Here is a 17257-nt window from a genome sequence, read left to right as displayed (position 1 = left end):
AGATGCTCGGTTATTGGCTGGAATCGTCAACCTAAACGCGCAACGTCCAACCGAAACAAAATATTTTGAATTGGTTGAGAGTTGAACGTTGAACGTTGTCGCTTATGTAGGCGTGCACTTATGTAGGAATGCACTAAGTTGAGACTCAGTACTTCTTCTACTGCGTCGCGCGTCTTCTTTTGAAGTAGATATTTCACATCGTGTTAACTTCTTCTAAATCTGTGTTGCCGTGCTTTTAACGACTGAATAGTGAATTTTATAACTCGGTAAGTTATTATTTTTGCGAAAATTCCATTAAAAGTAGCCATCATCAGCTATTCTCTGATTGTAAGAGACAAGAGAGTTTTTGCATTCGCTTTTTACTTATTAGTTATTGGTTGCTTCATGCTTTCAAGTTTTTTTATTTTTATTTTTTATTCAAACAACTCTCTAATTCTATGGCATGATAAGGTTACGTTTATCAATTCAGCGTAGTTTCCAATTTCTTTAGAATTTTGAATTCGCAACAAAAGGCGTGAATAGTAACTTGGGCGACTAAAAATCGAGTTGTGTCTTATTTTCAACCTATTTAACAAAGTTTATTCGCATCTTACAATTAGGTATAAGTTATTTAAATATTTTCAAATAGAAGATCTGCTGTGTTCAACCTTAGTATGCAACTCTCGTGGCTGAAAGTTGAAAACAACAATAGGTATTTAGGTTGTAAATACTTCTCTAGGAGTCTAGGTCAAAGTGTAGGTAGTTGAAATACATACCTAGGTACATGTATACATGTACGTAATCGTTTCTTTTTTTTGTCTATAGGAACACCCGACAGATCCATCTCATATCAACGGATTCTTTTTTCTGGTCATTTGTAATTCAAAAAATACAAGGATGATGCGACACTCATCTGTTTTACTGATGATATTGATTGCATATTTAGCACATTCTTTTGGTAAGTACTAACCGAACGATATTTTTAATTGGGCTGAGGACTGTTCGGTGTTACAAGAGGTGTGATGGATCTCTATTTTCTTCCTTTCCGAAACATAAACAAGATAAAAATGTTTGTTCGTCCATTCAAGTAGGTATGTACCTACTATGGGTTATGGCCTATGGGCGTCATTTGAATGATTCAAACATTTCCTTATTTTGGTTAATTCTTAAATTATTTCAAAATGAGTGAATTTCGAGTTTTGCGAAACACGTAGCGCCTTCAATTCGCAAAGTAGGCAACTAGTCATAACGTTTTTTGTTCATCTCCTGGTATCTTCAGTTGAATTTTGGCAGACGATTCCGAGAAATCGGAATATACCCGGTATAACAATTAGACAAAGAAATTGGATAGAACACAGTACATGATGATGAAGAAAAATAAAAAGATCTGTCTCAACTCTAAATCAATGAGGGAAAATTGAACGATGGTTGGCCACGTTAGCTGAATGTACATCCTTTCCTCTTGTTCTTCTGTACCTATCTTAATCTATGTACCTCAGCACAGACAGGCAAACAGATACACATACAGCACATAAGAACTCTAGATCTTTCAGGTATTTGCACTTTGCAGATACATATTATTATTACCCTGTAAATACAAAGTCATGTATTGGTAGGAAAGTATGGTACGTACCTATACTTAGCCACATACAAACTCAGCATTAGTATACACTCTCGAGTAATGAATAAGTAGAAGTACTGTTGCTAATCGTCTCATTTTTAGAAAAATACGGTTGAGAATCCTCACACTCGCCGAAGAATTCTTAATATTAACAAATCGTAATATAAGTGCCTTTAATGTTATTTTTTCAGGTCGAGTTATGATCCCTTATGAAAATAATACTGCTCTGTATTACTCCACAAAAGAAAACATCTCTATTACTTGTATTGGTACAAACGATGACAAAGTCACATGGATGCATGATAATACATTGGAAGTAAGAATTTTAAACACTATTTAAAACACGAGTTGTGCAGTATCTAGCTGTCGCCCCAACAGGGAGGGTACCTTACCTACCTACTACCTACATATGTGCAGTCACGGACTCCAATTGATTGACTGCGAACATCGGGATAACGTTGTCAAAAATCAAGTGTCCCCAACCTACTCTAACAGTGGTGTAAATACGGGGGAGGAGGACAACCCTCCCCCCAGTAACCCTGAAAAAATTAATTTTTCACTCGTAACAGCCGCACCGTTGCGTAGAAATAATACACTTTTTTTGTACCTATGATATCTTGTATCTTGCCATAAGGGGGGGGGTGGGTGGGTCAAGTTACAGTACTGTACTCTAAATAAGAATTCTAACCTTGGAAAATTGTGATTGTGATTTTACTTTTTGATTTCGTTTTCAGGGTAATTACACGATAGATGCGCAGACCCCACACAGAAAAGTCCTTGAAATAAAAAACGCTACACTTTTTAATGCTGGGATATACTACTGTGTTTCAACAAAGAACAGCAACGAGTTCATGAGGATGTATATCTTACCTGGTAAGGCTACCTGTACAGTGTCCAAGTAACCCAATTATGAAAGTACTAGGGGGGCTCCGCTTTGCGGCCCAACCCCCAGTTAAAACAACTTCTATAAAAAAGTCAACACAATAACATTAGTTTTTCAAACTATCAAAAGAGATATACTCGATTGAGAAGTATTGAGTTGGATTTTTGTTACGAGTTTCAAACGTCAATTTAAACGTAGCGTGACCAATTCTCCCCCTTTGTGGACCCCAAGCTCTCGAAAATTTTTCCTATCCATCTTCTTCAATATCAGTCAAATTGGAAAAATTCTGCAGTTGTTATGTCCTAGTTCATGTAAGTACATGTAGTTCTTATTTAATCGGAAGTACGGCTCAACATCACCCTCCCTAAATAAACGCCTGAAAAAATTGTGTTTGTGATGAGTCAAGCAGGTCACTAACAAGATCAAATTGCGTTTGTACACATGTGTTCAAGTTGATTGGACTGTTTTTGTAGCATTTTTTGTAAACTTGGATTTTTCAAAATATGGCAGGAAGGTTCAGAACGGCTTGAAACCACTTCTACTTAATTGACTCGTGATGTTGAAATCAGAGTATAAAGAAATTGGCGTATAAGATGTTAACCATCCTTCCCCTTCCCCTTCTCCCATGAAGAAGTCGTCAAGTGTTTGAAAAATGTCCTGTTGAAAGTTATTCTGAAGGCCTGCTTTTTAATTTTGAAAATTTGTTAAACACCTTGAAATAGTAATTTCCGGGATGTATCAACCGTCAAAAAGTAATAAGATCCCTAATGTGTTCTTTGAGAGCCAAAGTTTCGAAAAATTGCGCGAAAATGATCAAAAAATGCGATTGGGCTGCAACTTTAGAAATTGTCTGTAACTCTACAGAGAATTTTTGGGAATTAGTTTGAAAATTTTGGGCTCAAAAATACTTTTTTATACGTACAGATTAGAAATTGTACCCAAACCTCAGAACGCTCCACTTATGACCAGATCTCAGAGTTGTTGTACGAGGGGCTATAACAACTCCACCAAACCCATCACTTTGATATGTATATGGTAACAGCAGAAGCTGGGTGATACAGCATTGTGTTCTGTGTATGTTCAATTCTGAACCATAATGGCAGCTGCATCGCCTAGCTCTCTATCGTTACCAGTTTCCAAACTATGAGATAGGAGGCATTTTTCATTGATAAAAATTGTAATCCAATTTTGAATTTCTTTAATGCATCTAACTTAAGGAATTTAAATCACCTACTCTCAAATTTTTACGTTGCCTATTGCGGTTGAATTGGAAATTTCATACTATACAGATTTGCAAATTATAGGAACGAGAAGGTAGGTATTCAATGGTTTAGGTTCACCCCACTTCAGAGGTGCGAAATATGAACGAAGGTTCATTCCATCCATGGCAAAGGTTCCATGAATTAGAAATTTCACAAAAAAAATAATATTCTCTATTATTTCTGTTTCAGATGAATCCAGTATCAGAGATTACAATTACAGAAAATTTACGTAACTTCAATTATTTCAAACCCAGGGGAAATTCAAGTTTGAACAAATATATAAGGCGAAACTCTGTTTTTTTTCTTCAAAATTCTGTGATTTACCTATTGCAATATTTCTAATTTTTTTCTCTTCATTATTTATTCATAACGAATCCGAATGCTTTGAAACTCAGAATCATAAAACACAATGAAATATTTTTCCAACTTTGCTGGATCATTTTTTCACGAGATTTGATTCAATAAGATTAAAAATACCCATTACGTTCATTCATTAGATATCCTTGCATGGCTCAGTTTTTGTGTTTGTATTAATTTATTCATTGATCTTATTCTCATGAAAAAGTTACCCAAAAATTTGTATCAACATTTTTTTTTTATGTATCGACGTGTAATTTCGCTGTAATAGCGTTTCTTATATTATTAACCCTTTCGGCTATGAGACAAACTGACGGATAAAATTTGAAGTGCTTTAAACTGAGTGAGGTCGGTTGCTGCCTAGAACTCAAAATTTGCTGGAAATCGCACATTCAGAAAGTACTTATGTCACAAATGGCAATAAACCTTAAATTGACTATTTTTCGATTTATGACACCGAGTAGCATTATAAATCAAAATCAAGCCTTCTGAGGCATCTGATATTTCAAGATGAAAATATTGATAACGAGCATTTTTGAAAATAGAAAAAAAGATGAGCTAAAATAAAATAAGTTTGTGTACAAAAATAAATTTTTGAAGAAAAACAAGGCATGCGACTTCAGATGGTTATTCAAACTGCAAATGTTTGAAGGTGATTGCTTGTGGGAGGATTAAAATTGATGGAAAAATCTTTGTGTTATTAGAGAGCATTTTTTGAAATGTTGAAAACTCGTGTCACAATTCAACCTGAAAAGTATGACATCACTTTCATTTTCTGACACATACATCTCTCTTGAGGTGATTTGCTTGGGTGAGTAAGTTACCTCAGAAGATGACTAGGTGAACTTTTGCGAGCATTTGAATTTTATGATAGATACTGTGTCATAATACAGCCCTCAATCTGTTTGTCATAAGGAGATAATAAAAATAAAATACGTACGTCATGTTGTGGAATTACTGGAATTACTTTTTAGAAGTCATCTTACAAATAATGAATTGATTGAGCGCAGTCTTTATGACACAGTATTCATCATAAAATTCAAATGCTTGCAAAAGTTTACCCAGTCATCTTCTGAGGCAACTTACTCACCCAAGCAAATTAACTCAAGAGAGATGTATGTGTCAGAAGATGAAAATGATACATATTTTTCAGAATTTCATTGAAAATTAGCGTTGAATTGTGACATGGGTTTTCAAAATTTTGAAAAATGCTCTCTATAACACAAAGATTTTTCCATCAATTTTAATCTTTCCACAAGCAAACACCCTCAAACATTTGCAGTTTGAATAACTATCTGAAGTCGCATGCCTTTTTTTCTTCAATAATTTCGTTTTTTTACTCGAACTAATTTTATTTTAGTTCATCTTTTTTTCTATTTTCAAAAATGCTTGTTACCAATACTTTCGTCTTGGAATATCAGATGCCTTAGAAGACTTGATCTTGATTTATAATGCTATTCGGTGTCATGAATCGAAAAATAGTCAATTTAAGGTTTATTGCCATTTGTGACATGAATACTTTCTGAATGTGCGATTTACAGCAAATTTTGAGTTCTAGGCAGCAACCGACCTCACTCAGTTTAAAGCACTTCGAATTTTATCCGTCAATTTGTCTCGTAGCCGAAAGGGTTAATGGTCTATTTATTTGGAAATTAAATGTTTATTACGAAATATGTAGGTACGCAAATAGGTAATAGCCAAAAAATTTCATAAATGTGTTTAGAAAATTTGAGATAACATTTTACCTGTTACCTGACCTGTTACCTGTTACCTGTTGTTTATTAAAAACTATAAATTAATATATTCGTACAAATCATGTTCGAATGTGTTTATACTTTATTGAAATAATCATAATGGACTTTTCAGGTGGTAACCTATTAGCTTATTATTGTGAAAGAGTACATAAAAGCTCTCCCAAGATCCGGCCCTTGTGCATTTTTTCTTATCAAGTAATTTAAGGAAAATGTTGCGAATGTGATAACCTCGAAGAAGGACGGCGGTGAAGAAGCAGAAGTAGTTGATGAAGAATGTAGGTAAGTGTATGGTGTATTAATCATTTTTTCCTCAAATTTTCATATTTTTTATGTTTGGAATATAATATAATTAATTGAATATTTCGATTTTTATGCTCAGCCCACAGTCGAGAAAAACCAATGGAGGAAGAAAGTAATCAAAGACACCTCCAACTAAAGACATATTACATACAAAAGTCGTTAGGTACCTACATCAAAGTGGCAAGAGCTAGCTTTGAAATATGGGTTATTGTTACGAGAGATGAGGTTAAATTTACGTATTCCAAATTGGTCTTTTTTAAAAATTTGTATTTTAATATTTTTATTTCTATTAGGTATTTTATAATAAATTGAGTTCTTTGCGGAGAGATCGGGAGATGATGGGATGAAACGATCTGAGCAAGGTCTTGCTGAATATGTATATGTATACTGACAATATGGTCCGAAGACGATGACGATCCAAGCGCTGAAAATTTATCTTCCGTTTTAAAAAGTTTAGAAATGACAGAAGCACTGAATATTCTGAAATCGGCTGCTACATAAATAGCGACAATTATTGCTAAATTATGATTTTATACATTTTTTTGTAATTCGAAGATTTGTGGATTTTTTGTATAATACTTAATTGCAGTTTTTTACTCTTAAATTGAGTGCATTTTTTGTAAGTAATAGGTATACGTGATGATTTACTCAATAAAATGTAATACGTACATGAAACGCTAATAATTTAATTTATTTAGTAAAAAGCTCCATAAATGAAACAATGAGAGTCTCATTTTCATTTAATAAAATTTGCTGCGCTTTTTAAGAGAACGACAATTGACAATTTTTATTTTATGATTGCATCAATCTTTACCTATAAATCAGAATAAACTACCTATAAAGTTGGAAGGTGATGCTGAAAAATTAGAAAATCATGAATTATAAAATGCACTTTTATTATATTTAAACTAAGCCGTTAATTTTAACACATTATAACAGACTGATTAATGTTGGCCGGTGTAAAAAATATCAGAGCGAGTCGTTCTCATTACCTAAGCGTGAATTTACGGACTGCATTGACGTCAATCTGTAACCATAGTAACACAGCATAGTGTAATCTTCTAATTTCTTTGTTTCTGTTACTATTTTGGGATAATCTTTAAATTGCTAATAGACACTCCATTGGTTTTTAACTTCAATTTATAAATACATATTTGTGTATTTATTTTATTAAGTAGTACCCACATAGACATGAAAACAAAAACCTACGAAAGAGGGTATAATTGAGTAAATAGAAACGGGATGAAAGTTTATCGTTCTCATGCAACAACCCAGCCAATGTTTGGGTGTGAACGAGGAAATCATCGTGTTTTTCCGGGTTTCGATGAACTCTTTTCATTTTCATTACCGAAAAAGGACATTCGAAAATTTCAGAAAAAAAGAGAGGCTGTATGTTTTTCAGATGAATAACTTATTTATAAATTCATTTTTTTTTAAACATTTGCTAAAACATCAATACTTACTAAAAAAATCAAATAGATATTGCAAGATGAATCAATTCAAAAACATTACATGTTAAGCTCGAAATTCCTAGAATAATTAAGATCTCGAGTTCTCGACTGAAATTTATTTGATACATATAGGAAAACCGGAAAACCATTAGATCGATCTTATTTCAATTTTAAACGTTCTCTAAAAAATAAACACCGAGACCACCGAGTGCGTATTTGACATTACGAAGAAATTTCTGCCAACGCAAAAATTCGGACAACGTTCCATTGACGTCCATTCTGTTGGAAGTTGAATCAAGATTTATTAATTTTTATGCAAGAATCGACATTTAAAAATACATTTTATACTCGGAAACAGGAATTATGTGAAAATTAGATAAAAAAATATTTTTCTGGAATCATCGTTTCATCACTGTCGTCTGTTGCTCTTTTTATTCTCACGAATTTGCCAGGATAGGCACCTTCTCACGCTGTTTTATTTTTTTCAAAAAATACATTTTTAATTTTAATTTTCATTGTTTTTCCAGAAAAATAGTGCATAGTAATTAAATGATTGGAGATTCTGAAATGTTTGTTTGAAAAACGCTCGAGTGCCTGCACATTTTTATACGCAAACTTGGGTTTAGACACCAGTTTTCCAAAATTGCTTTTTGCCAGTTTGGAAACGTAGGTACGTACATTCTTCAGTGATTTCATGATTGAAAATTTGAACAATGTACAGTTCTGAACTGGCGGAAACTGATTTTCATTTTAGAACGATGTGTAATCGGTCAACGGTCAAGTGGGTTACTAACATGCATCGAACACATTGATAGGTGTTAAAGTTCATTTCGAGAGATTTTAGGACACTTTTTTGGGGAACTCAAATTTCTAAAAAGTTATTGAATGCTCCAAAGTGGCCTAAAATTAAGTAAATTTTCACTTCTAAAATGTAATTTCATTCAATTTCCAAAATCTTTACAACTTTTTTCATTGCACAAAATTGAAAAACTTACACCTCAATTTTCTCCTTCAGATTCTAAAATGAAATTTCAATCAACTTTCAAAATCTCTGCGCCTTTTTTCATCGCATAAAATTTTATTTTATTTAATAGCAGAATGTTTTTAAATTCAAAAACATACAAATTTTATTAATCCTCAAAAAGTTTCAAAAAATTCCAATTTTTAGCAACCTTTTTTTTTGAAATTGAAATCGCAAAATAAAATTTGATCAAAATTGAAAACCTCGGAATTATTTTAACATAAGTAGGTAGGTATTTTACTCTAATTTGTAGGTAACAATGTAAAAAAAATTCCTCGTTAGGTGTCAAAGTTGTTGAAAAAAGTGAATGAAATTTCGCATTTTGAAGCAATTTACAGGTGATAAAATTATACACCAATTTCTAACTCAACTTGTTTTTTTGTTTCCGTCATGTGATTTGGCTTCGGAAATCAAGTTAATCACTTTTGGAGAAAATTGAGCGAAACCCGAATCCTCAATTTTCAAATTGAGTGATCAGTTGCAGCCGTTCCAGTTGAACTTCTCTCAGGCGTTTAAGGGTTCCTGATGTCGAGTAATTCCAACGAAATTTTTATTTTATTTTTTTCAGCGCAGAGTATGAGAATAAAACAATCTTGGTACTTAAAAATATGACTTGATTGAAAAATTTTTTGGGTTGCAACTTTGCTAAGTGCAGTTGAGTTAAACCTATCCTAGTTCCCTCATCATAAATTATCAAACTTCTAAATCCTTACTTGGCTCATGGCAGTCATGGCCCTTAATTTTTTGAATTGAATAGGTACCAAATTGACCAATTTAGGGTAGGTGGCCATAATGTATTTGGTTACATTTTACCTCGTTTTACATTAAAATTTCTTACCTACAATTTTCGACAAACATAAAACGTTTTAACATTATGTGGCTTGTGCAAAATTATTCAAATGATATCGTAATCGCTCAGCTCTTCCTCGAATCAGTGTAAAAAAATTACATCAAAATTTAGATTTTTCAACTTTTCTCACAACAAATGATGTAATTTCTTAGCTTCTTACATTACTTACATCAATGGGAAAAATAAATTTCTGCAACATGATGCAAAAAATTACATCAAAAAGTCATAAGTAATGAATGATGTCATTCTACATTGAATTGCGATTGAGAAAGTAAATGTCATGTTGCAGAAAAGTTTGGAAGTTTCAATTTTAAAAAATCCTATGGTCAAAATGTCAAAAGTCTTCCACTCGAGTCCGGAGAAAATGTCATTTCAGGCTCTTGGCTACTTGATTGGTAATTTATTTGCTGTAGTGAACTAGTGAGTGATGCACATTGGTATACAATATATGTACATACTGCCATACTGGTGCATCTATACCCTATTCTGTTTTTTAAAAAAAGGCGTCTGTGTGTGTGTGTGATATTGATATATGCACACAGTACACGCTACACACACACACACACACACACACACAAATACTATAATATATCATCTGTTTTACGACCTTGGACTATGCTTGTTGTATTGTGATTGTAAGGCTGGCTGATGGCTCGAACATTCGACATTTCGGTGCCTACAACTAACCTACAACCATACAGAAGAAAGTATCTAGTGGTGGTAAAAGTCGTTGTTTTTCTTTTTCGTTAGACCTAAAAACCGGTTTAGGACAATACTGGCGAATTGCTACACTCGTAGTCCGTACACTCGACCGGGGGTGAGATTCAAATGCACGATTTCAGGAATATTCTAGCAGAAAATATGAAGAAGAAGTGCTGCGAATATTAGTAAATCGTAATTGAAACGCCAAACGGAGAACGTTGTCGTGTGTTATTGTTATGGCCATGCTTGTTTAGTGCGTTATGCTTTTAATTCTTATATAAGTATTGGACTTTTGAAAATTGAAGTTATCGTATTATTTTAATGTATGTGCTTCGAACTGTGTAAAGCATTCGGTTTTGTATTTTTAACAACGTGTTTCTGTTTTGCTTGGGATTTATATCCAAAAAGGTGAGTACTTACAGCTACTACTGCACTACATCATTTCGTTTTTTAGACAGAGATGTTATATCGATCAATTCTGTCATTCGTTTCAGCATCATCTGCCAGAAAAGGTATCAAGCCGTTCGTTGTGTATGCAGAAGAGATGCCAAAATCATCTTGATTTTGGAACATCGTTTTAACCAGAGCCAATAGCAAATTTCAACGTATTCGAAGATCATAGTCGAAGTGATGTAAGTGTTATATTTTTCTTTCCAAATCTGATATACTATTGTTTCGTTGTTACGAATAATAATTCGAAATGGAAGGAGTTAAAAAGGAACGCCAGATCATGCATTTTACCGGCACCTGTTCGTAGATTAGGGTATAATCAAAGATGATCCTTCATACGTAAGCATTGGTTCCTTTGTTCTTTATTCTCGCTATTACAAGCAAGGGAATAGCTATTTAAATTGCCATGATGAAATCCTGATCAACGATTTCGTGTAGAGTTGGAAACTATCGTAGTTGGAAATCCACTACATCAAATCTCCCTTTCGATCGCTTAGTTGTACAACAAACCAACGTCAACGATTCTTTCCCTTGTGAAGTAAAAACACATTATTGTTACATTTCAAATTTCTTCGCATTATTTTCATCTAGTCTTGCTTTATTACAAGGTATAAAAATCTTTGCTCATTTCGAAAGCATGTAGTGAAAACTCGCGTTGGTTTCAGAAAGCAATTTGGTGTAAGGTGTAAGCTTAGCTATAAAAACACCTGTTTTACTGACGATTAGGGCTGAACTTTCGTGGGTAGTTTTTGCACCATATGTCTCGTCCTCTCGTGTAGGGAAATGCTAGTTCATTTAGAAGTTTTCAAAGAAATTTATGAGCCTTTTTCGTTGGTACATAGCGTTGTAAATTTCAGCGGACGTACCTCTACTACGTAAACAAAAAACTTACTGTTTTCGAAACACCATTTCGCATGTAACTTACGCGATTTTACGAGTAGTTAGTCACCTCTTGTTGTTATTCAAATTTCGTATATGAGTGTTGAAAAAATGGATGATATTTTTTATGAACTTGTTTTTTTGTATAAATCTGAGATTCGCTCAAGTTAATATGGTGACGTACGACTATGAAGGATTGAAGGAGCATCGTTTATGGTTGGTATCATTACACGTGTTCCCTAAGGCTTTCTAAATTAGCTCGTAGGGCGAGATTGAATGCTTGAAAATGAAAAAATATTATTACTTTCGCTCGTGAAATCATGACTGAAACGAAAACTAGTACATACGATTTTTTCAACCTTTTTGAAACGAAGTCAACGAAAATTGAAGGGTGAGATTTGCTTTACTTATATATATGCACATTCACACACGATTAAAATTCATATTTATTCAACATTAACCCAAAAAAGTAATTTTCCAAGTTGGCAAAATATGAAAAATACGCGTATATGAGACGAAAAAAAGCGCTTTTGAAACGGTTAATTGTGGATGGAGTAGTACACAAGGTATTAACTGTGTTTTGATATTAACTACTCGAAGCGACACCAAAATTGGCCTCATTGCCAAAATTGAAAATTGTGTTCTTTTCCCTTGGAAATCTACTTTCTGAGAACACTTCTCGCGAAAGAAACATTAATTTATTCGTTTCGTTGGCCGCTGTTTACAATTAATATAGTCGTATAAAAAAGATATTTAAAATCACCCGAGTACTATACTCATTGACGTCATAGATATCAAGATTAATCAGCGAGCTGTTTCATAATGAAATTCGCTATTTCTAGCTTTGTTTCATTGCATTTTCATCACTGGGACGATTATTTATTCGACGGATGTTGTTATGATTAAGTTGACAATTTTCTGTTGCCAGGCTGTCTGCATCTGCTGTTTCTTTCGTGCTGGACTCGTCATCGTGTGTGACTGTGTGTATTTTTGATTCATACGATAAAGCTTTGATCTTGTGTATAGTGATATCCAAACACACGTGTTTACTCACTTACTAAAATCTTCATATCGTTTCATTTACATTTTATTAATAGGATTCTGAAAGTGCACGATTAAAATGCAACATTGACTATGAATATTTCATTATCAAAGAATAGGCAACATGTCTTGATTGTCGAAAAATTTCGTTGCGAAGGAGTCAATGAGGTTTACATCCCTGAAATTGAGCGACCGAAAGAATGGATCAAATGAATCACCCAAATCGAATCGATGTTGTTTTTTGGGAATCCCTTGGACCAGTATTGGAATTCGAATTTAAAAAATTCCATTTCGGGCATTTCCACAAAAATTTTGGTCACTTTTTTAAAGATTTGTCGTGTAAAAAAATATTTTTCATGAAAATCCTTCAGAATCTTCATTTTAAAAAAAATAATAAAAATTAACTATTCAACATTAAAAATGTGTGACGATGTGATTGGATAGAGCCGGTTATTTCTAAACCATACAAAAATAGATCGAAATATCAGGAAAAAATTCATCACCTGTCAGAATTTCAAGTGCTAAATGACTTTTTCGATTTTTGGTGAATTTTAGAAAATCAAATTTAGACCAAAAATGAGAGGAAAAATCAAAATTTTACCAAATTGATCATGAAAGCTGAAATTTGAGATATACCTACCCTATTTTCGACACGCCAACTCGATTGGATACTGTTTCAACCCGTTTTGAGCAGTTCTGGAGCCTCCAGCAGATTTTTGAAACTCGAAATTTAATGGAGATGGAAAGCCGAAATTCATTCTGCGTACTAATTTCAATACGCTACGAAGTCGTCTGCAGGTGGATTTTAAGTCGATTTGGAGCCTCCACTGACTTTTTGAAAATTACTGGAGTCACCAGATTTTTGAAACTTGAAATTCCCACAACATTTTATCTAATGGAGTTAGCAAGCTGAAATTTACTTCGCAAACTAATTTCAATACGATATGAAGTCAACTGCATGGTGGTTTCAAATGGTTTTGAAGCTTCCATCTACTGTTTGGAAATTTCAATTTTCCAAAAAAACGCCATACAACCTTTCAAAAAGTCGCTGGAGGCTCCAAAACGACTTTAAACCCACCAGCAGTCGACTTCGTAGCGTATTGAAATTAGTTTACAGAATGAATTTCGGCTTTCCATCTCCATTTGATGAAATTTCCCAAAATTTCAAGTTTCAAAAATCTACTGGAGGCTCCAGTAATTTCTCCAAAACGACTTAAAATCCACATGCAGTTGACTTCCTAGCGTATTGAAATTAGTATACAGAATGAATTTTGGCTTTCCAACTCCATTTGATGCAATTTTGAGGGAATTTCGAGTTTAAAAAATCTGCAGGAGGCTCCAGAACTGCTCATAACGGGTTGAAACAGTTTCCAATCGATTTGGCGTATCGAAAATAGGGTATATCCCTAATTTCACCTTTCTTGGTCAATTTGGTAAAATTTTGATTTTTTCCCCCTCATTTTTGATCTAAATTTGATTTTCAAAAATTCACCAAAAATCGAAAAAGGTACTTTCGCACTTGAAATTTTGACAGGTGAAAGTTTTGCCTGGTCTTTCGATCTACCCTTCGAATCGAATCGATTTTGTTTTGTTACTCCCTTGGACCAATATCGAAATTCGAATTGAAAAAAAAACATTTCTTTATTAGTTAGTTTGTTGAATTGATCTCTTACTGCACGAATTGTGCGGTAATTATCTCTAGCCAAGTCATAAATCAGCATTTTCCAAGTATCAGGAAAAATAATGATTTCGAAGACGTATTTGTATCATTTTTTCTCAGTTTCTTCTTTTCTGTTTAAATCGTATTTCTCCGAAACAAAGTAGACAGAAACTTACGATATTTATAGTCGAATGCGGATTTCTGGTGAATTTTTTGCACGTCCATGACAATGTTAAAATAATACCTACCTAATGTAGTTGTATCTTGATGAAATTTTGAGACAAACTTGTTGCATGTATCAGTTACTCAGAACTCAACACGTGTACCAACAGTGACATTTACATTTCGAATTTGTTGCTTACCTCTACCTAACAATTTGTAGTATTTAGATACGTTTTTAAGATAGTTGCTAAAATGCCAACAATTCTTCGACGTATATTCTTACACATTTTGATATTGTACAGCGGAGAGCAACAAGATTTTAAAAAATGAAAAAAAAAAATTAGGAAAACAAAAAAAATACTCGTGCCAAATATTTTTAGAATGTTTTCGCACTGTACATAAGTTGAAAGACTTTAACGACTGATTCGCACATAATGTAATTGAATGTAAAATTACTCTTTGAATTGTTATCAGATCAAAAGCAACATGATTACATGGTGGGAGAAAATTTATCAATGTTTAAATATTTTCCACGCTTTTCACTTTGGTATTTGCGCTAATTAGATCACAGCCAAGAAGTAGAACATCTACTAGAATTTTAATATGTTGTCGTGATCGTAATTTTTTTTTAAAAAGCTGTCAGGGGTGAACATTTTTCATTCAAGAGCGGTTTGAGATGAAAATTATAGTCTTTTTTGTTTTGTATGTCTTGGTATGCAGATACTTACATAATGCAAAATTTTCAAATATTTTTACTTGGAAAATTTTCTGACAACTGGCGGAAATTTTTTTGAATTGAACAAGTTAATTGAAAGAGCATCACATGAAATAATACATAATCAGCCAAAATTTCAGGTGCCAAAATGCCATGATTTTTGATGAATTTTTGAAGAAAAAAAACGGGCCAAAAATCAAAATGTTATCGAAGAGACCTAGAAAGCTGAAATTGAGTTTTACCCTACTTTTGACCTTTCGAATTGATAGGAAGCAGTTTCGAACTATTTTCTTTTCTTTTTCAAAAGCAAAATGAAAATTTCTAGATAGGTAAGTAATGAAAATCGAGTTTTGAAGCCAAAAAATGAACTCCTGACAAAAAAACATCGTTTTTATGCCTCTCGAAATACAAATTCACAAGAGCTTCGCCCTCGTTTGGGTCTGTTCTGTTTTCTTTTTCAAAATCAAATTCCTTTAAAAAAAACATCATTCAAATTCTTAAATGTTGAATAAACCCAAAAAATAAACTACTCGTACTCACATTAGAAAAACCTTGTTTTTATGCCTCTCGAAATACAAATTTTCAGAAGCTTTCGCTCGAGCCTGTTCTCTTTTCTCTTTCAAAAGTAACTTCTTTCAAAAAAACATTATTCCAATTCTAAAATTTACAAAACCAAAAAATAAGCTTCTCACATCAAAAAAAAAAAAATCGTTTTTAGGCAACATTTTCAAAAGATCTCGCCCTTGCTTCGCTCGGGCCAATTTTGTCTCTCGTTTTGAAATGGACAAATTTCACATTTAAGGCCTCCAAAAATCCGAAAAAGCGAAGAAAAATTTTCATACGTCATATGAATATAATTGGCAAAATTGATGTTTTTCTACCACATAAATCCACAAATTTTCATTCGACACCACCCCCTCCCCTCATCAGTTCTCGACGCGGCCTTTTTGAATTTTCATTTTTTTCAAGTGGGAATGAAGTTCATGACACTTCATAACATTTATTCTCAGAAACATGGCGTGTGACAGGCGAGTCAAAGGACATTTCGATACTGTAATAAACAGACGTGCTATGTCCTTTTCATAACAGTGGGACACTTATGCAAATGATTCCCACTTGAAAAAAATGATTTTTGTTTTTCAAAATTATGCATATCAAAACTGACCTTTTCTTGAGAATTACCCATTTATTTATAAACTAGTTACAACCAATTCCCTCAAGTTTTTTCTAGACAGTACGTCATATTCCATATGTTGTTAAAGTAGCCTAACTTCAAAAATAGTGGAAATTCAGGAGGGGGCTGAGGGCTTCGGAGGGGCTGTGTGAGTGTTAAACAAAATCTGACAAAATGGCAAAAAACTGAAATTGGGGGAGGTCCCACCCCCCTTTAAGGGGGTTCCGGACCCCGTAGGGGCGGGGACTTTTAGTATGTTGTTGAGGGGACCACTGTGAACAATATCTGCGAAAGATCTGTTTGATATTCATTTTTCCCGTAGATGGGACAAAATTGGTCTTTAATGACTGGACTACAGTTCGTAGAGAAGCTTATGAAAAAAATACCCCTCCCCCACGAAACTTCTGTAAATAAAGTGTGGGTATCTAAGTACAGAAAATTGGAAAATTGGTCTGGAAAACCTGGAAAAGTCAGGGAAAATCATTTCCAGAAATGAGTGGGCACCCTGATCGTGTTTCTTACTGAAAATTGTTAATTTTTTTTTTTGCAAAAAATCACAAAAAGTCTCTCAATTTACTTATTTCAAAAGTTTTGCTTTTTTGCTAGAAATTGCTAAAAAGTTTTGCTTCCTTGCAAATGTGATTCCTAAAAATCCTGCGTTTTACTGAAGTTGTCCTTTCGACCAAGCAGCCGAGTGAAGAAACTACTCTTTTGAAATGAATTTATTGTAATTGTAATTTGTGTGATCGAGACGTGCGAAATTTCCTATCGAAAATTTGTATCATTGAAATATTTATTGCTACTTGATGAGCGAAGTCCAGAATATGGTATGGCCCTAAGAATTTAATCTATGAACATCTTTGTAAATTAGAATCCAATCTAGATATTAATTAATTGCATTGCACAGTCAAATGAATATGCTCTCGATATTTCATATGTCGAGAGCTAGAGTACTCGGTGCTAAAGTATAATAACCTGAAATTGCAACACGCTTTT

The 17257-nt window shown here is 33.5% G+C and overlaps 1 protein-coding gene across 1 annotated transcript; it reads left to right on the top strand.

The window, feature by feature from the left end:
- The first annotated feature begins 87 nt into the window (after positions 1–87).
- On the top strand, positions 88–5922 carry LOC135840823 (uncharacterized). Its single transcript, XM_065357538.1, has 5 exons — positions 88–266; positions 805–937; positions 1792–1916; positions 2335–2473; positions 3935–5922. The coding sequence occupies exons 2-5, from the start codon at positions 877–879 to the stop codon at positions 3976–3978; spliced, it is 369 nt and encodes a 122-aa protein (XP_065213610.1). The 5' UTR covers positions 88–266; positions 805–876; the 3' UTR covers positions 3979–5922.
- The last annotated feature ends 11335 nt before the right edge of the window (positions 5923–17257 follow it).

The sequence above is a fragment of the Planococcus citri genome, chromosome 3 (assembly GCF_950023065.1).
Source record: "Planococcus citri chromosome 3, ihPlaCitr1.1, whole genome shotgun sequence".
NCBI lineage: Eukaryota > Metazoa > Arthropoda > Insecta > Hemiptera > Pseudococcidae > Planococcus > Planococcus citri.
Note: the sequence above shows the minus strand (reverse complement) of the source record. Positions and strands in the feature narration are given on the sequence as shown.